Source organism: Aquarana catesbeiana, linkage group LG04 (genome assembly GCF_042186555.1).
Source record: "Aquarana catesbeiana isolate 2022-GZ linkage group LG04, ASM4218655v1, whole genome shotgun sequence".
Classification (NCBI taxonomy): domain Eukaryota; kingdom Metazoa; phylum Chordata; class Amphibia; order Anura; family Ranidae; genus Aquarana; species Aquarana catesbeiana.
In genome coordinates this window covers 179,007,258-179,028,068 of record NC_133327.1, presented here as the reverse complement: position 1 = coordinate 179,028,068, position 20,811 = coordinate 179,007,258, and the positions used below count along the sequence as shown (strand labels likewise).

The window sequence follows — 20,811 nt, the reverse complement described above, 5'->3', positions numbered from 1 at the left end:
TGCGGGGGTCAGAAATAATTAATGCACAAAATTCAGGGGTCAGATATGTGCTGGGGAGAGGGCTAGTGCTAGCAGGGGGGTGGGGGAGTTAGATATGTGCTGGGGGGCCTCTATGGGAGGGGAGAGGGCTAGTGTTAGGGGGGAGTCAGATATGTGCTTGGTGGTGCTTTGGGAGAGGAGAGAGCTAGAGCTAGCAGGGGGGCTTGGATATGTGCTGGGGGTGCTTTGGGAGGGGAGACGGCTAGTGCTGGGGGGGGTGGATGTGTGCTGGGGGGAAGATTTGGGAGGGAAGAGGACTAGTACTGGAGGGGGGTCAGATATGTGCTATATGGTGCTTTGGGAGGGGAGAGATATAGAGCTAGCAAGAGGGGGGCTCAGATATGTGCTGGTTGTGCTTTGAGAAGGGAGAGGACTTGTGGTAGCAGGGGGGGTCAGATATGTGCAGGGGGATGCTTTGGGAGGGGAGAAAGCTAGAGCTAGCAAGGGAGGGTCAGATATGTGCTGGGGAGCGCTTTAGGAGGGGAGAGGGTAGAGCTAGCAAGGGTGGGTCAGATATGTGCTGGGGGTGCTTTGGGAGGGGAGAAAGCTAGAGCTATCAAGGGAGGGTCAGATTAGTGCTGGGGGTGCTATGGGAGGGGAGAGGGCTAGAGATAGCAAGGGAGGGTCAGATATGTGCTGGGAGGCACATTAAGAGGGGAGAGGGCTAGTGCAAGGGGGGGGTCAGATATGTACTGGGGGGGCTCTTGGGGGGCTCTTGGGGGTCAGATATGTTCCGGGTGAGTGCTTTGTGAGGGGAGAGGGCTAGAGCTAGCAAGGGAAGGTCACATATATGCTGGGTGGTGCTTTGGGAGGAGAGAGGGTTAGTGCAAGATGGGGGTGGGGGGTTGGATATGTCCTGGGGGGGTGCTTTAAGAGGGGAGAGGGTTAATGCAAGGGGGGTCAGATAAGCTAGAGCTAGCCAGGGAGGGTCAGATATATGCTGGGGGGTGGGGGGGGGCACTTTGGGAGGGGAGGGGAGGGGAGAGGGCCTAGAGCTGGCAAGGGAGGGTCAGATATGTGCTGGGAGGTGCTTTGGGAGGGAAGAGGGTTAGTGCAAGATGGGGGTGGGGGGTTGGATATGTGCTGGGGGTGCTTTAAAAGGGGAGAGGGTTAATGCAAGGGGGGTCAGATGTGTGCTGGGGGGGGCACTTGGGGGTCTGATATGTGCTGGGTGGGTGCGTTGTGAGGGGAGAGGGCTAGTGCAAGGGGGGCTAGATATGTGCTGGGTGGGGTGCTTTGAGAGAGGAGAGGGATAGTGCTGGAAGGTGTTGCCGGATTTCAAATCCAACCCACACTTCTAGCAGAAGTCCCTTCCCCTACCAAAGTGCCGCGAACCCCCTAATCACTACATATTTTTTACGTTGTTCTCCTTCCCAGACACCCCCCCTCCATCTACACAGTATAGAAAACTTTGTACAGACCTCCATCAGCACGTCCCTCCTCCCCCTCCTCCTGTGTGTATATACAGAGCGGAAAAGGAGGAGGGGGAGGAGGCAGCTTTGATCCACTGACACTCTGTGTTCTGAAACAGGCAGCTGTCGGGAGGGGAGACACATCAGAGGCGAGCAGACTTGTCACTCTTGGTGCAGTCCGGTGTGAATGATGTGTCTGGTTCTGAGGAAGATGGAAATCTGAACACATCATTCAAAAACTGGACTGTCCGGGAGAAAGTGCAGTGCAGGTCTGGGTGGGAGCAAGGGAAGCCGGGAGCGGGACTGTCAGTGCTGTTTGGATTGGAGTGGACTGAAGGGACCACCTGGTGTGGAGAGAGAGACTGTCACTGTGACTCAGGAGGGGACGTGTTGTGTCGGTGAGGTGTCATCATCATCTATGCTGCTGCACACTGCTGTCACTGTCAGTGTGAGAGTCAATTTCATGTGTGTGTACCGCCCATTCTAATTTCTTGCCCTCCTGAGTCCTGTCCCTGAGCTACTTACTTACTATATCAAAAATAAAATAGGAATAGTTTTTTTGCCATCATATCTACCTTAAATCACATTGCTAATTGCATATTGTACTTGTTTGTAGCCTTAAAACTGTCATTTTATAACTTTTGGAAAAGTCAGTAAAAATTTGGTTGTGCCAGTAAATTTGGGGTGTTGTGTCAGTAGATTTCAATCTGGTAGGTTGGCAACACTGTGTCCCGCAAGACCTGCACACGAGGCTCCGGCAACTCCACTCGGCTCCCTTGCACCATGACATCACGCGACAAGCTCAGGCACCATCTCCGCCAGACACGCCCCCCTCGCCGGCGCCATCCGAGCACACTGTAGCAGGCACTCGGATTGTCTCAGCTGGCTCTGGACTGAAACTACACATGTAGTTCCGAGCTGAGCGTCACAGCCATATTTTTTACTGGCAACCTTTTCCTGTCACTGGCATTTACTGGCAGAAGAAAATTGCCCCTTTTTTACTGGCTGTCAGTAAAAATACTGACAGTTGTAAACACTGGTGGGAGGAGGGGGGGGGGGGCTGGCAGGGTGCTGTACTTGGCTTCCTAAACACATTATAGCACCCTGCCTCAGTACTCCTTTGAACAGCCCACATCCCTGATGAAAGCAGGGGGCTGGGTCTTAGGAGGGGTTATAGAAATATCAAATGGCTTTAATGGGTGGATGTCGGTCTGGAGGAGTGGGCGTTATTTGCATGCAGACCACCCTAGGTAGTGCCCACATGTGATGCTAGCCTCCATGATTGAAAGAACTGAAATCCAATGAATGAAAGGGGCAAGTCATTGACATGTTGGGGAGGAAAGTGCTACATGAATATGCAAGTCATCCAGCCAGAAAATTGGCAGAACTCTATTTGACTTGCTGCAGCTTCTAATGCATACTATGAGAAGTTCACAGTGTGCGGCAAAATCAAAGTAAGCAATTTTGGTACAGGAGAGAACCTGTACAACTATGCAAGACAGAGCAGAAGGCTGGGTTTCAGCTTTAGGCTGACCATACAAATAGTATGTATAGTCTTTTTTAAGCTGACCATACATAATAGAGTTTGATTGTACAATCTCCTTTAACCACTTGCTGACCGCATAATGCAGTGGCAAAGTTGCTCCCCTGTGCCGAATCACGTACCTAGTACATGATCCGGCACTTCCGGGTAGGGGGCGCACCAGCTGTGTTGTGAATAGACTCCGCACAAGCCAATCAGCAGGTGTCAGCCAATGGATGTCCACCCTCACTCACTTATCAGCAAGGAGAAGGACAGGACAGAGCTCTGCATATGTAAACAATACAGAGCTCTTCCCTGTCAGTGGGGATGTGGTGGTTTTTGTTTCCCTGAAAAGCAGGTTAGGCACACATTTAACTAATATATATATATATATATATATATATATATATATATATATATATATATATATATATATATATATATACATATTTATTACATATATAATTCCAGTGTATATATACCATGGTTTGTAGACGCTATAACGTTTGCATAAACCAATCAATATTCTTTTTCAAGAATATTGTTTCAAAATACATATTGGCCTAAATTTAGGAAGAAATTAGATTTTTTTCAATTTTTTTTTATTGAATATGTTTTATAGCAGAAAATAAAAAAAAATAGATATTTTTTTTGGCGGGGTGGGGGGGGGGGGGGGGGGGGGGGGGGGGGTTCACAATTTTCAGTCTTTTTTCATTTATAGCACAAAAAATAAAAAAACCCAGTGGTGATCTAATACTACCAAAAGAAAGCTCTATTTGTAGGGAAAAAATTATATACATTTTGTTTGTGTACAGTGTTCTATGACTGCGCAATTGTCAGTTAAAGCAATGCAGTGCCAAAAAACAAAAAATGGCTTGGACAGGAAGAGGGTAAATCCTCTAGAGGGCAAGTGGTTAAGCTGATCATACATCATACAGTCTGATTGTACAATCTCCCTTAGATATACCATCAACTATTTAGCAGAAGGGCCTGCCTGATTTGATACATGTGGAATGGGTTGTTTGGGTTTTTTCCCACTATTACAAAGTTTTGGTAAATCTGACGGACATTGTAGAGTGCAGTGTTTTATCAGATTCTATAGTGTATGGCCAGCTATACAGCGTATCATCCATGGGTGCAGGGGGCACTGTGACATGACCCACCCTATACCAGGGGCGGATCCAGAGGGGGCAATGGGGCAATTGTCCCCCTCCCCCTGAGAATTCGGGTGAGTGAGTGGGCGGGCTGCTCCACGGGTGAGAGCGTGGGCAGCTTGGCGAGTGGGCCGGGCTGTCGGCTGGCTCGGTTCTCGGTTGGGGAGCGGGCGGGAGGCTCGGCGGGCGGGTGAGAGTGCAGGCGAGCAGCTGGGCAGCTCGGTGGGTGAGCGGACAGATGGCCAATCAGGGAGCCGGCAGGTGGGGGAGCAGAGAGATGACATCATGTCTCACCGCCCGGCGCCCGCCCTGCATCCCTGCAGTGCAGTTCCGCCCTAACTGTGCAGGCAGCCGTGGGAAGCAGAGAGATGACATCATCTCTCTGCTGCCTGACTGGTAATCTGCTGCCTGACTCTGGGACACAGCAAGAGACCACCTTAGCAGGAAAGTGACACAGCATGAGACAATTCGCAACGTGTGGAAGGTGACGTGGCAGGTGACAATCTGCATCTGGTGGCAGGCGATGGTGGCAAGTGACACGCACAGGGCTCCCACTGATTCTGCATTATGGTGAGTTGAACTATTTCATTTTATATAACAATGTAATAATAGAAATAATGCGCTTCAATCATCCTGACACCATAATAACCATGGTGCTGTGATGATTGAAACTCCAACACCAGATATTTCCCCGATAAATTGCCCCCCAAAAAAAAGGAATTTCTGGCAGTGCCCCTCTCGAGACTAGACTCTGGATCTGCCCCTGCTCTGCACACATGGATGATACATCTGGGGTTGTCTGGGATGATCGGTATTCAGAGGGTGCAGCATTGAAGTAGGGGGGGACAGCGGCTGACAGGAGAACTGACAGCTGTATCACCGCTCTTGTGGCCGGGCCGGAACTAATGGAGGGATGCGAGTGATGATCATGAGTCAGAGCCTGGTGTTCTGTCAGAATTGGCAAAGGAGCTTTTCTTTTGCTTTGGTCAGATCGACTGCACTGGCATCCCCAGCATCCCTTCAGATGGGAGAAATCGCCCCAGAAGAAAAGTGAGATAGGGAGGATTCTAAGTATACAGGATTCCAGATGGATCAAATGGTCAGGTAAGGAGCACTAGTGCCCATCCCCCACTGACTGTCAGTGCCCTCCAATCTGCCACTAAGCACCAGGACCCCCCCTCCCCCATCTCCCCCACTAAGCACCAAGACCTCCCATCTCCCTCACTAAGCACCAAGACCCCCATCTCCCCCACTAAGCACCAAGACCTCCCATCTCCCCCACTAAGCACCAAGACCTCCCATCTCCCCCACTAAGCACCAAGACCTCCCATCTCCCCCACTAAGCACCAAGACCTCCCATCTCCCCCACTAAGCACTAAGACCCCCATCTCCCCCACTAAGCACCAAGACCTCCCATCTCCCCCACTAAGCACTAAGACCCCCATCTCCCCCACTAAGCACCAAGACCTCCCATCTCCCTCACTAAGCACCAAGACCTCCCATCTCCCTCACTAAGCACCAAGACCTCCCATCTCCCCCACTAAGCACTAAGACCCCCATCTCCCCCACTAAGCACCAAGACCTCCCATCTCCCCCACTAAGCACCAAGACCTCCCATCTCCCCCACTAAGCACCAAGACCTCCCATCTCCCCCACTAAGCACCAAGACCTCCCATCTCCCCCACTAAGCACCAAGACCTCCCATCTCCCCCACTAAGCACCAAGACCTCCCATCTCCCCCACTAAGCACCAAGACCTCCCATCTCCCCCACTAAGCACCAAGACCTACCTTCTCCCTCACTGAGCACCAGGACCTCCCATCTCCCCCACTGAGCACCAGGACCTCCCATCTCCCCCACTGAGCACCAGGACCTCCCATCTCCCCCACTGAGCACCAGGACCTCGCATCTCCCCCACTGAGCACCAGGACCTCGCATCTCCCCCACTGAGCACCAGGACCTCCCATCTCCCCCACTGAGCACCAGGACCTCCCATCTCCCCCACTAAGCACCAAGACCTCCCTTCTCCCCCACTGAGCACCAGGACCTCCCATCTCTCCCACTGAGCACCAGGACCCCCATCCCCCCCACTAAGCACCAAGACCTCCCATTTCCCCCACTGAGCACCAGGACCCTCCATCTCCCCCACTAAGCACCAGGGCCTCCCATCTCTCATCAGTGCTCCTTTTGTCCCCCTTGAAGACAAAGCTGCATTCTTTAAGGCAGGTATGCAGGGTCAGGGGTGATCGGGGGCCCAGCAGGTAGGCTGTAGGGGGCCCTATGACTGCCCCCCACCCATTGCACCGATCACCCTTGACTGTCCCCCTGTGTCCTCCTTCAGCCCCTCTGTGTCCTCCTTTGGCCCCATGTGTCCTTCTTCTATGACACTGTGCATTGCTCTACTGACACCATTCACTGCCCCCCCCCCCCCCCCAAAAAAGAAAAAAATATATAATTAAAAAAAAAAAAAAATAAAAAAAAAAAAAATATATAAATATATATATATATATATATATATATATATATATATACAAAATACTAAAAAATTTAATTGTAAAAAAAAAGAAATAAACAAATAATAAGAACTAGTGACACCGTTCACTGCCCTACCCCTACTGACACCATCCTGCACATACTACTCACCGCCATACACTTTGCACTCCTCTCCCTGCGCATCCCACCCACCACCATATACCCCACACCCCTCTGCCTGCACATACTACCCACCACCATACACCCCTCTCCCTGCACATCTCACCCACCACTATACACTCCACACCCCTCTCCTGCACATACTACCCACCTCCATACAGTTCCACACTCCTCTCCTGGACATCCCACCACCACTATACACTCCACACCCTCTCCCTGCACATCCCACCACACTGTACACTCCACACCCCTCTCCCTGCACATCCCACCCCCCACACTGTACACTCCACACCCCTCTCCTGCACATACTACCCACCTCCATACATTCCACACTCCTCTCCTGGACATCCCACCCACCACTATACACTCCACACCCCTCTCCCTGCACATCCCACCCACCACTGTACACTCCACACCCCTCTCCTGCACATACTACCTACCTCCATACACTTTGCACTCCTCTCCCTGCACTTCCCACCCACCACTATACACTCCACACCCCTCTCCCTGCACATCCCACCCACCACTGTACACTCCACACCCCTCTCCTGCACATACTACCCACCTCCATACAGTCCACACTCCTCTCCTGGACATCCCACCCACCACTATACACTCCACACCCCTCTCCTGCACATACTACCCACCTCCATACACTTTGCACTCCTCTCCCTGCACTTCCCACCCACCACTATACACTCCACACCCCTCTCCCTGCACATCCCACCCACCACTGTACACTCCACACCCCTCTCCTGCACATACTCCCCACCGCCATACACTTTGCACTCCTCTCCCTGCACTTCCCACTCACCACTATACACTCCACACCCCTCTCCCTGCACATCCCACCCACCACTATACACTCCACACCCCTCTCCTGCACATACTCCCCACCGCCATACACTTTGCACTCCTCTCCCTGCACTTCCCACTCACCACTATACACTCCACACCCCTCTCCCTGCACTTCCCACCCACCACTATACACTCCACACCCCTCTCCCTGCACATCCCACCCACCACTGTACACTCCACACCCCTCTCCCTGCACATACTACCCACCTCCATACAGTCCACACTCCTCTCCTGGATATCCCACCCACCACTGTACACTCCACACCCCTCTCCCTGCACATCCCACCCACCACTGTACACTCCACACCCCTCTCCTGCACATACTACCCACCTCCATACATTCCACACTCCTCTCCTGGACATCCCACCCACCACTATACACTCCACACCCCTCTCCCTGCACATCCCACCCACCACTGTACACTCCACACCCCTCTCCTGCACATACTACCTACCTCCATACACTTTGCACTCCTCTCCCTGCACTTCCCACCCACCACTATACACTCCACACCCCTCTCCCTGCACATCCCACCCACCACTGTACACTCCACACCCCTCTCCTGCACATACTACCCACCTCCATACAGTCCACACTCCTCTCCTGGACATCCCACCCACCACTATACACTCCACACCCCTCTCCCTGCACATCCCACCCACCACTGTACACTCCACACCCCTCTCCCTGCACATACTACCCACCTCCATACAGTCCACACTCCTCTCCTGGATATCCCACCCACCACTGTACACTCCACACCCCTCTCCCTGCACATCCCACCCACCACTGTACACTCCACACCCCTCTCCTGCACATACTACCCACCTCCATACATTCCACACTCCTCTCCTGGACATCCCACCCACCACTATACACTCCACACCCCTCTCCCTGCACATCCCACCCACCACTGTACACTCCACACCCCTCTCCTGCACATACTACCTACCTCCATACACTTTGCACTCCTCTCCCTGCACTTCCCACCCACCACTATACACTCCACACCCCTCTCCCTGCACATCCCACCCACCACTGTACACTCCACACCCCTCTCCTGCACATACTACCCACCTCCATACAGTCCACACTCCTCTCCTGGACATCCCACCCACCACTATACACTCCACACCCCTCTCCTGCACATACTACCCACCTCCATACACTTTGCACTCCTCTCCCTGCACTTCCCACCCACCACTATACACTCCACACCCCTCTCCCTGCACATCCCACCCACCACTATACACTCCACACCCCTCTCCCTGCACATACTACCCACCTCCATACAGTCCACACTCCTCTCCTGGACATCCCACCCACCACTGTACACTCCACACCCCTCTCCCTGCACATACTACCCACCTCCATACAGTCCACACCACTCTCCTGCACATACTACCCACTGCCATACAACCCACACCCCTCTCCCTGGCCATTCTACCCACCACCATACACTTCGCACTCCTCTACCTGCACATCCCAGCCACCGCCATACACTTGGCACTCCTCCCCCTGCACATACTACCCACCTCCATACAGTCCACACTCCTCTCCTGGATATCCCACCCACCACTATACACTCCACACCCCTCTGCCTGCACATACTACCCACCACCATGCACCCCTCTCCCTGCACATTTCACCCACCACTATACACTCCACACCCCTCTCCTGTACATACTACCCACCGCCATACACCCCTCTCCCTGCACATCTCACCCACCACTATACACTCCACACCCCTCTCCTGCACCTACTACCCACCGCCATACACCCCTCTCCCTGCACATCCCACCCACCACTATACAGACTGTCCTTTCATTCTGGACCACAAACCTTCCTCACTGTGCTATATGTTTCCTGCTGCACCATTGGCATGGTTATATCTTCGTAGTCCTCTCCATAAAATTATCAGAAATTTGTGCTTAAAGTAGAACTATAGGCAACACTTTTTTTTTTTTTTTTTTTTATTTCATTTTGGATAGAATAAGGGAGGGTTATAGCCTCTGTCAGTTTATTTTTTACCATCCCTGTCCTATTGCATAGATTTTCCTTTCACGTTCTGCCCCAGAGCCACACAGGAAGTGAGAGGAAATCTATGCAAATTAAGGGAATCCATTGCCCCCCCAAGGCCCTCAAAACTAGTGTCCCCACTCGAAAGTTTCAGGGCAGGTCTTAAACAGCAAGGGGTGTGGCCTTAACAGGAAGGGGTGGGTCATATTTAAATTAGGGGGTGCACGAGTTTAGTCAGGCCTAGGGCAGCACAAAACCTAAATACACTATTTCGGCCACCGCCATACACCCCGCACCCCTCCCTGCGCATCCCACCCACTGCCATATACTCCACACCCCTCTCCCTGTACATTCTACCCACCACCATACACCCCACACCCCTCTGCCTGCACATACTACCCACCACCATACACCCCTCTCCCTGCACATCTCACCCACCACTATACACTCCACACCCCTCTCCTGCACATACTACCCACCGTCATACACCCCTCTCCCTGCACATCTCACCCACCACTATACACTCCACACCCCTCTCCCTGCACATACTACCCACCACCATACACCCCACACCCCTCTCCCTGCACATCCCACCCACCGCTATACACTCCACACCCCTCTCCCTGTACATTCTACCCACCACCATACACCCCACACCCCTCTGCCTGCACATACTACCCACCACCATACACCCCTCTCCCTGCACATCCCACCCACCACTATACACCCCACACCCCTCTGCCTGCACATACTACCCACCACCATACACCCCTCTCCCTGCACATCTCACCCACCACTATACACTCCACACCCCTCTCCTGCACATACTACCCACCGTCATACACCCCTCTCCCTGCACATCTCACCCACCACTATACACTCCACACCCCTCTCCTGCACCTACTACCCACCGCCATACACCCCTCTCCCTGCACATCTCACCCACCACTATACACTCCACACCCCTCTCCTGCACCTACTACCCACCGCCATACTCCCCTCTCCCTGCACATCTCACCCACCACTATACACTCCACACCCCTTCTCCTGCACCTACTACCCACCGCCATACACCCCTCTCCTGCACATACTACCCACCTCCATACACTTTGCACTCCTCTTCCTGCACTTCCCACCCACCACTATACACTCCACACCCCTCTCCCTGCACATCCCACCCACCACTATACACTCCACACCCCTCTCCTGCACATACTACCCACCTCCATACACTTTGCACTCCTCTCCCTGCACTTCCCACCCACCACTATACACTCCACACCCCTCTCCCTGCACATCCCACCCACTACTATACACTCCACACCCCTCTCTCTGCACATATTACCCACCTTCATACAGTCCACACTCCTCTCCTGGACATCCCACCCACCACTATACACTCCACACCCCTCTCCCTGCACATACTACCCACCTCCATACAGTCCACACTCCTCTCATGGACATCCCATCCACCACCATACACCCCACACCCCTCTCCCTGCACATCCCACCCACCGCTATACACTCCACACCCCTCTCTTGCACATACTACCCCATCCACCACTATACACTTCACACTTCTCTCCCTGCGCATCCCACCCACCACCATACACTTCACACTTCTCTCCCTGCGCATCCCACCCACCACCATACACCCCACACCCTCTCCCTGCACATACTACCCACCATTATACACTCCACACCCCTCTCCCTGCACATACTGCCTACCGCCATACACTTGGCACTCCTCCTCCTGCACATACTACCCACCTCCATACAGTCCACACTCCTCTCCTGGACATCCCACCCACCACTATACACTCCACACCCCTCTGCCTGCACATACTACCCACCACCATACACCCCTCTCCCTGCACATTTCACCCACTACTATACACTCCACACCCCTCTCCTGCAAATACTACCCACCTCCATACACTTTGCACTCCTCTCCCTGCACTTCCCACCCACCACTATACACTCCACACCCCCTCTCCCTGCACATCCCACCCACCACTATACAGACTGTCCTTTCATTCTGGACCACAAACCTTCCTCACTGTGCTATATGTTTCCTGCTGCACCATTGGCATGGTTATATCTTCGTAGTCCTCTCCATAAAATTATCAGAAATTTGTGCTTAAAGTAGAACTATAGGCAACACTTTTTTTTTTTTTTTTAATTTCATTTTGGATAGAATAAGGGAGGGTTATAGCCTCTGTCAGTTTATTTTTTACCATCCCTGTCCTATTGCATAGATTTTCCTTTCACGTTCTGCCCCAGAGCCACACAGGAAGTGAGAGGAAATCTATGCAAATTAAGGGAATCCATTGCCCCCCCAAGGCCCTCAAAACTAGTGTCCCCACTCGAAAGTTTCAGGGCAGGTCTTAAACAGCAAGGGGTGTGGCCTTAACAGGAAGGGGTGGGTCATATTTAAATTAGGGGGTGCACGAGTTTAGTCAGGCCTAGGGCAGCACAAAACCTAAATACACTATTTCGGCCACCGCCATACACCCCGCACCCCTCCCTGCGCATCCCACCCACTGCCATATACTCCACACCCCTCTCCCTGTACATTCTACCCACCACCATACACCCCACACCCCTCTGCCTGCACATACTACCCACCACCATACACCCCTCTCCCTGCACATCTCACCCACCACTATACACTCCACACCCCTCTCCTGCACATACTACCCACCGTCATACACCCCTCTCCCTGCACATCTCACCCACCACTATACACTCCACACCCCTCTCCCTGCACATACTACCCACCACCATACACCCCACACCCCTCTCCCTGCACATCCCACCCACCGCTATACACTCCACACCCCTCTCCCTGTACATTCTACCCACCACCATACACCCCACACCCCTCTGCCTGCACATACTACCCACCACCATACACCCCTCTCCCTGCACATCCCACCCACCACTATACACCCCACACCCCTCTGCCTGCACATACTACCCACCACCATACACCCCTCTCCCTGCACATCTCACCCACCACTATACACTCCACACCCCTCTCCTGCACATACTACCCACCGTCATACACCCCTCTCCCTGCACATCTCACCCACCACTATACACTCCACACCCCTCTCCTGCACATACTACCCACCGCCATACACCCCTCTCCCTGCACATCTCACCCACCACTATACACTCCACACCCCTCTCCTGCACATACTACCCACCGCCATACACCCCTCTCCCTGCACATCTCACCCACCACTATACACTCCACACCCCTCTCCTGCACATACTACCCACCTCCATACACTTTGCACTCCTCTCCCTGCACTTCCCACCCACCACTATACACTCCACACCCCTCTCCCTGCACATCTCACCCACCACTATACACTCCACACCCCTCTCCTGCACATACTACCCACCGTCATACACCCCTCTCCCTGCACATCTCACCCACCACTATACACTCCACACCCCTCTCCTGCACATACTACCCACCGCCATACACCCCTCTCCCTGCACATCTCACCCACCACTATACACTCCACACCCCTCTCCTACACATACTACCCACCGCCATACACCCCTCTCCCTGCACATCTCACCCACCACTATACACTCCACACCCCTCTCCTGCACATACTACCCACCTCCATACACTTTGCACTCCTCTCCCTGCACTTCCCACCCACCACTATACACTCCACACCCCTCTCCCTGCACATACTACCCACCACTATACACCCCACACCCCTCTCCTGCACATACTACCCACCTCCATACAGTCCACACTCCTCTGCTGGACATCCCACCCACCACTATACACTCCACACCCCTCTCCCTGCACATACTACCCACCTCCATACAGTCCACACTCCTCTCCTGGACATCCCACCCACCACTATACACTCCACACCCCTCTCCCTGCACATACTACCCACCTCCATACAGTCCACACTCCTCTCCTGGACATCCCACCTACCACTATACACTCCACACCCCTCTCCCTGCACATACTACCCACCACCATACACCCCTCTCCCTGCACATCCCACCCACCGCTATACACTCCACGCCCCTATCCCTGGCCATTCTACCCACCACCATACACTTCGCACTCCTCTCCCTGCACATCCCAGCCACCGCTATACAACCCACACTCCTCCCCCTGCACATACTACCCACCACTATACACTCCACACCCCTCTCCCTGCACATACTACCCACCGCCATACACTTGGCACTCCTCCCCCTGCACATACTACCCACCTCCATACATTTCACACTCCTCTTCTGGACATCCTACCCACCACTATACACTTTACGCCCCTCTCTCTGCACATACTGTCATGAAGATCCTGCCAGTAACCAGCGATCCAGGCGCACGGGAACACGGCCACGGGTTCCACTGCGCATGCGCGCGCGTTCTCGGGTGCGGTCACACACGGGCACGCGCGCGCACTCCCGCTGTTGTCAGGCGGGTTATTTAAACCAGTCTGTCACACTTCATCCCCGCTGTCTGCTCTACAGCGTTCTGTGTGTGTTACCTGATCTGACCGGTGTATCCTGTTATCTGACCCCGCTTCCTGTTTGACCATCCTGCTATCCGCCTGCACCAGACCCTCTTGGCTTGCCTGACCATTCCTCTGCATTTCCCTTGGTACCTCTGCTGTCCGACCGATACCGACCACCGGCTTGTTGACCCTCCGCTGTGTATACCAGCTTCCAGTCTGCTACCTACTGCTTGTTCCTGATTCCAGTCCAGCGTTCCAGTCTGCTACCTACTGCTTGTTCCTGGTTCCAGTTCAGCGTTCCAGTCTGCTACCTACTGCTTGTTCCTGGTTCCAGTTCAGCGTTCCAGTCTGCTACCTATTGCTTGTTCCTGATTCCAGTCCAGCGTTCCAGTCTGCTACCTACTGCTTGTTCCTGGTTCCAGTTCAGCGTTCCAGTCTGCTACCTACTGCTTGTTCCTGGTTCCAGTTCAGCGTTCCAGTCTGCTACCTACTGCTTGTTCCTGGTTCCAGTTCAGCGTTCCAGTCTGCTACCTACTGCTTGTTCCTGGTTCCAGTTCAGCGTTCCAGTCTGCTACCTACTGCTTGTTCCTGGTTCCAGTTCAGCGTTCCAGTCTGTTACCTACTGCTTGTTCCTGGTTCCAGTCCAGTGTTCCAGGCTCCTACCTGCTGTTGTTCCTGGTTCCAGCCCAGCGTTCCAGGCTACTACCTGCTGTTGTTCCTGGTTCCAGTCCAGTGTTCCAGGCTCCTACCTGCTGTTGTTCCTGCTTCCAGCCCAGCGTTCCAGGCTACTACCTGCTGTTGTTCCTGGCTCCAGTTCAGCGTTCCAGCCTGCTATCTACTGCTTGTTCCTGGTTCCAGCCCAGCGTTCCAGACTCCTACCTGCTGTTGTTCCTGGTTCCAGTCCAGTGCTCCACTATCCGGCTCGCTTACCTGTTGGGCTTCTAGTCCTACCTGCATTCCAGTCTCTGTCTTCAGTCTTCTCTTCAGGTTCCTGATTCCAGAGGGTGCCACCACTACTGAACTTTCAGCAACTGTTGATCCTGCCAGGCACCCATACCACTCTTCACTCCTGGCCCTCTGTTTCCATTCCAGGGGAACGGGAGTGGGAGCTGTAAGGGAGGCCTTTCCCTGCACTTCAGGCTCACAACCTACCAGGTACGTGACACATACTACCCACCTCCATACACTCCAAACCCCTCTCCCTGCACATACAACCCAATGCCATACACCCCATCCTCCTCTCCTACACATACTACCCACTGCCGTACACCCCATCCTCCTCTCCTGCACATACTACCCACTGCCGTACACCCCATCCTCCTCTCCTGCACACACTACCCACCGCCGTACACTCCGTATTACCCCATTCTGCACTAATCTCAGACTCTGTTTAACCACACCCCCTTTAAGAAACGCCCAATATTTAGCACAATATAAACCACGCCCACTTTTTGCTGCGCACGCCACATTTCTTTTTCGGTGTCTGGGGCCCACTCTTGATCTTGCACACTGGCTCACTCATTTCATAATACGCCCCTGGCTATACTCTGACTTTCTGGTCTTCATGCTTGTTTCCTGTGAATGGCTCAAAAAATAATAAGGCCAGAGATAGCTACGCAATTGCAAAATATCTAAGCATTTACATTTAAATTTTTATTTTTTTCCAGTAACTTTATACTGTAGATAGGTTTGAGCTTTCTTTTTTTACATACTTTGTGGTGGGAAGACTCCGGGTACAGGTCCTATTGAGGCCTTCACCTGGGAGTCATACAGACTGATATCAGCAGGGTAGGGAGACCAGCACACTTGCAGCCCACAAACCATAGGTATATCAGCAAGTATGATGTTTTTTGGAGGGGGACCACATGCTATTTGGGGGGGGGGGGGGAGATCTCTCTCCTCCTATAACTCCATTCCAACCCCAATTTATCCATTCAGCACTTTTTAAAAAATGTGTAACTTCTGAAAGCTCTTTTATATTTTTGGTTCAGAAATATACTAACTCAAGCCAGTAGATACCGCAGAGCATAGCAGGAAGGAATCAGTTTACATTTTTGTAGCACTCTCCAGCATGAGTATGAGGGAGGGGCTCATGCCTACTCAGCCAATGGGTGCTGTAACCCACCCCCTTCCCAAGCCTTTGTTTAGAAGATGCTGGATCATAGCAGGGTGGGAGAAGAAGACTCTCTCTTCCCCTCCTCATGCTCATCCCACCTCCTGTGTCTCTCGCTCTCGCTCACGCTCTCTCTCTCTCTCTCTCGTCCTCCCTCTAGCTCTCAATCTCTCCCCCTCTCTTCCCTCTCTCTCTGCCCACCTCTGGCTTGCTCTCTTCCCCTCCTCACACTCTCTTCTCCGACCCACTCTCTCTTCCCCCATCTGTCTGTCTCTCCCTCTCACGCTCTCTCTTCCCCCCCTCTCGCCCTCTCTCTTTCCACTTTTGTCTCTCTCTCTCTCTTCCCTCGCTCGCTCTTTCTTTCCACCTTTGGCTCTCTCTTCCCACCCTCTTGCCCTCTCTCTTTCCACCTTTGGCTCTCTCCTCCCACCCTCTCGCACTTTTTCCACCTTTAGCTCTCTCTCCCCCCCCTCGCACTCTCTTTCCACCTTTTGGCTCTCTCTCTTCCCCCCTCTCGCACTTTTTCCACCTTTAGCTCTCTCCCCCCCCCCCCTCGCGCTCTCTTTCCACCTTTTGGCTCTCTCTCTTCCCCCCTCTCGCACTTTTTCCACCTTTAGCTCTCTCTCCCCCCCCTCGCGCTCTCTTTCCACCTTTGGCTCTCTCTTCCCCCCTTATGCGCGCTCTCTTTGCACCTGTTGGCTCCCTTCCTTCCCCCCTCTCTCGCTCTCTCTTTCCACCTTTGCTCCCTCTTTTCCCCCCTCTTGCGCTTTCTCTGCACCTTTTGGCTCCCTCCCTCCCCCCTCTCGCGCTCTCTCTTTGCACCTTTTGGCTTGCTCTCTTCCCCCCTCTCGCGCTCTCTTTCCACCTTTTTGGCTCTCTCTCCCCCCCCGTGCTCTCTCTTTCCACCTTTTGGCTCTCTCTTTTCCCCTCTCCTACCTCTCGCGCTCTCCCCCCCTCTCGTGTGCTCTCTCTTTCACCTTTTGGCTCTCTCTCTTTTCCCCTCTTCTACCTCTCACGCTCTCTCTTCTCCCCCCTCTTGCTCTCTCTTAACACCTCTGGCTCTCTGTCAGGACCTGGATCGCCTGCTGATGGCACTTTAATTCCTAGAGCTGAGGGGAGCAGTTCCAGTGGGTGTCTCTAAGCAGCCAGCAGATCCCATTAATTAGGCTTCACCTGGGAAGGTTAACAACTCCTCCCTTGATTTTCATCAGTGTTTTGCCCGTTAAGCCGGGTACCCACTATATATTTTTTTCCCTGGGTTGAAGGAAAAAAAAATGTCAGCTCTAGTCATAGCCGCTGTACTCACTATGCAAAGTACGGCAATCTCCAGGGTGTTTTTCTCTGAATATAGGTGCAGGAAGTCAATCACAACCTCCCAACCCCTACACACACACACACACACACACACACACACTGCAAGCTGCATCAAATAGTGGGTGTGGTCAATTTCACAGCAGGAAGGTCTTAAAGGGGCATTAAATACCAGAAGAGTATTACATGTAGAGTGCAGAGGTGGGGGTTACACAGAATGCAGAGTTTGGGAGTGCTCTACATACACCGTGCAGAGTCCAGGAGTGCACTGCATACAGAATGCAGAGTTCATGGGTACGCTACATACAGAGTGCAGAATTCAGCCTTCAACAGCATCTTATCTCTCCATCCCCCATCCACATCTCACTTTCACCCCTCTTCAGCTCTGCCCTCTGTATGCACCCCCCTCCACTACCCCCATCTTCTCCCCCCTCTTTAAAAGCTCCATCTTCCACATGTCTTACTTTTGGTGCTGTATAATCACCCAGCGGACTCTAGTACCTCCCCGCACATTGTAGGTGGTTCTGCCTCTATCACTTGCAGGGAGATCATCCAGTGGGGGTGTGCACTGCATCCCAAGCACCTGCATCTCCTTGTCCCCATCCTGCACTCAGTAGCACCCGCTTAGATCAGACTTGTGGGAGCCATTGGGAGACAAGCTGTCACCTGTAAACACAGAGGCTGAACTTCTGTGTTTACAAGTGATAGTGGTGAGTAGGGAGCAGAGGTCTTGAGCCAGAGGTGGTGGAACTGAAAGAAAGCCCTGGCGATCTCCTTAGCTGAGCTGCATAGGTGTGCGCAGCCTATTGCATTAGGGTGTGCACCCTAAAGCTCAGACACGCGTCTTTCTCTGCAGCCTCAGTTGCACAGGACAGTGAATGAATGGGAAGTGCTCTGTGCAGAGTACTTCCTGGTTATTCACAAATGGTAGCATAGTAAACACATTGTATTATGCTTCAGTTATGAATGGACACAGTGAGCGAGTGTACTCACTGTGTTCATTTAGAAAAGGAAGGGGCTGGTAAGTTACATATTTACTAACCCCTTCCCCTGCTCTCCATCCTGAAACATACCCTGCAGCAGCCAGGAGGAGAGGAGAGGAAGGAAGCCAGCAGCACTATGGGGTGGGGGGCCAATAAGGTGGGGAAAGCCCAGGCAGTAGGGGGAATTGGCACCGCACATAGTTATTAGGGTGCGCCCAGGCACACCTGGCACACCCCCTGCGCACGCCTCTGCTGAGCTGTTGTGTTCTGACAGGGGGCTGGCCCACCCGCCAGAACACTGCCATCAGCATTCTCCGCCATTGACTGAGAGCACTGATCGGGAGTCAGTTGGCTGCTGGTTTTCCAGCATGCTCGTTCGACAGAAGCCAGCCAAACAGTCAGCATCTATCGGACAAACCGACATACACATGAGCCGAATGTCGGACTTTTTTTTAAACTGACAAACGTCTCCCAACATTCGGCACTTGCGTACCCGGCTTTAGCCATTTACCTGCTTGCTGATTATTCCTATCCCTGCCTTTTCCTGTTACCCTATCTCTGCTCCCTTTGTTCCTAGTCATGCCCTGTTATGTCATCTTCCCTCCATTTGAATATAGTGTATTATAGTTTCACTTTTGCTTATTGACTATTAGTGTTGTGTGCATAACTAGACTTTATTTTAATCTTATGCAGTCTGATCCTAGTTTCCTAAATACAACTACAATGAACTGGCCATCAATGCTGCTACTGGATACATGCACTTGGTATCCCTTACACCCTCTTTTTTCCCCCTCTCTTTCCACCTCCCTCTACCCCCCCCTTGCTCTTTTTATTCTCCCACCTGTGGCTCCTTTCCCCCCCACACTCTCTCTCTCTCTTTCCACCTCTGGCTCCCTCGTTCTCGCCATGCTCATTGTTCGCAGTTTTTTTATGTTGTATCCCAAGGTGTCCCAGGTTTTCATAATCCTGGTCATGCTCACATTTTTCTCACACTGTTGAGACGTTTTAAGTGTAAAGTTGGGCAGATAACTTGTTACATGTATTGTTAATGCTTACATATTATTTATATTGTTTAAATATTGAGCAGTTTACTTTCTAATAGGGATAGCAATCATATTTTTAGTTGTTATTAAAATGTATGCTCTGTCAGTAAACATTCCCGTATTTTCAGTAAAAAATGTCATGTGGCAGTTGGCATTACTGTGCGTTGGCTCTTCAGGATGCCATCATGGCGCTGAGGTCTTCTTGATCCTGACCCCTCTGCTGGACAACCTATAGCAAATGTCCACGCCACCCAGCCAGTGGTATGGACACCCGAAGGACACTACCCCACTACAGGAAGATGTTATGCCTTGTTTCCACTGAGCGGATCGGTTCGGTCCGCTATTTTGAGTGTTTCCATTACGAAAGCGGCCCATACAACCGAACCAAACCGAACCGCACCATTCTGGGTCCTGCTTCAGATGTGGGGCCATAGAAAATGGTACGGTTCGGTTAAGGCGGAGCTACGATACATTCCACTGATTGGCGGACGTGTGACGCCATGCTAGGCATTTTCTCTAAACCCACGTATGGCCTCTGGCGGTGGGACTTGCAGTGGAAACGTTTACCTGAATAGGCCGGACCATTCTAGGCCTTCCAAACTGTACTGACCCGAACTGATCCGTTCAGTGGAAACGAGGCAATAGAAGACTAGGGACCTGGCACATCAGGTGACCGCAGAATTTGGTATGTAAAAGAGAAACTTAACTTAGGGGTTAGGGGAGCAAAGTGGTAAAGGGAAGCTATGCTGGGAGTTTAGCTTTAAAGTGGTTGTAAAGGCTCAAGGTTTTTTACCTTCATCTATTTCTATGCATGAAGGTAAAAAAGCCTTCTGTGTGCAGTCCCCCCCCCCCCCCCCCCCCAGCCATTGGCTCCCACTACTGTCAATCACAGCCAGTGAGCCAGTGGGGAGAGAGCAGGTGCAGGGCCGAGCTGTGTGTGTGAATGGGCACAGAGCAAGCCTCCTCAGGTTTCCCCATAGCAAGCTGCTTGCTCTGGTAGCAGGAGTGAGGGGCCAGGAGCACTGGCAGAGGACTCTGGAAGAGGATCAGGACTGCTCTGTGCAAAACCATTACACAGGGCAGGTAAGTATGACATGTTAATCATTTAAGAAAAAAATCATTTTAATTTTAGGCCCCTTTCACACGATCGGACCGATCTGGTCTGTCTGTCCCTTTTTCAGGCAGACCCAATCGGGCCGG

At 52.5% G+C, this 20,811-nt stretch overlaps 1 protein-coding gene across 4 annotated transcripts in view; it reads right to left on the bottom strand.

Annotated features, from left to right (window-relative positions):
• Window positions 1-20,811, bottom strand: part of LOC141139636 (diacylglycerol O-acyltransferase 2-like) — a 71,403-nt gene that overhangs the window by 46,105 nt on the left and 4,487 nt on the right. Inside the window, exon 1 of one of the 4 annotated variants that reach the window (XM_073625953.1) lies at window positions 1,461-1,550. The exons of 2 other annotated variants lie outside the window; for them this stretch is intronic. Coding sequence is in view for 1 of the 2 variants with exons in the window: in XM_073625950.1 (XP_073482051.1) it covers window positions 1,461-1,466 (6 nt within the window). In the remaining variant the exon portion in view is untranslated. Of the gene's footprint in view, window positions 1-1,460; window positions 1,551-20,811 lie in introns of those variants that run through there. One more of the 4 variants, XM_073625950.1, reaches the window with a different exon arrangement.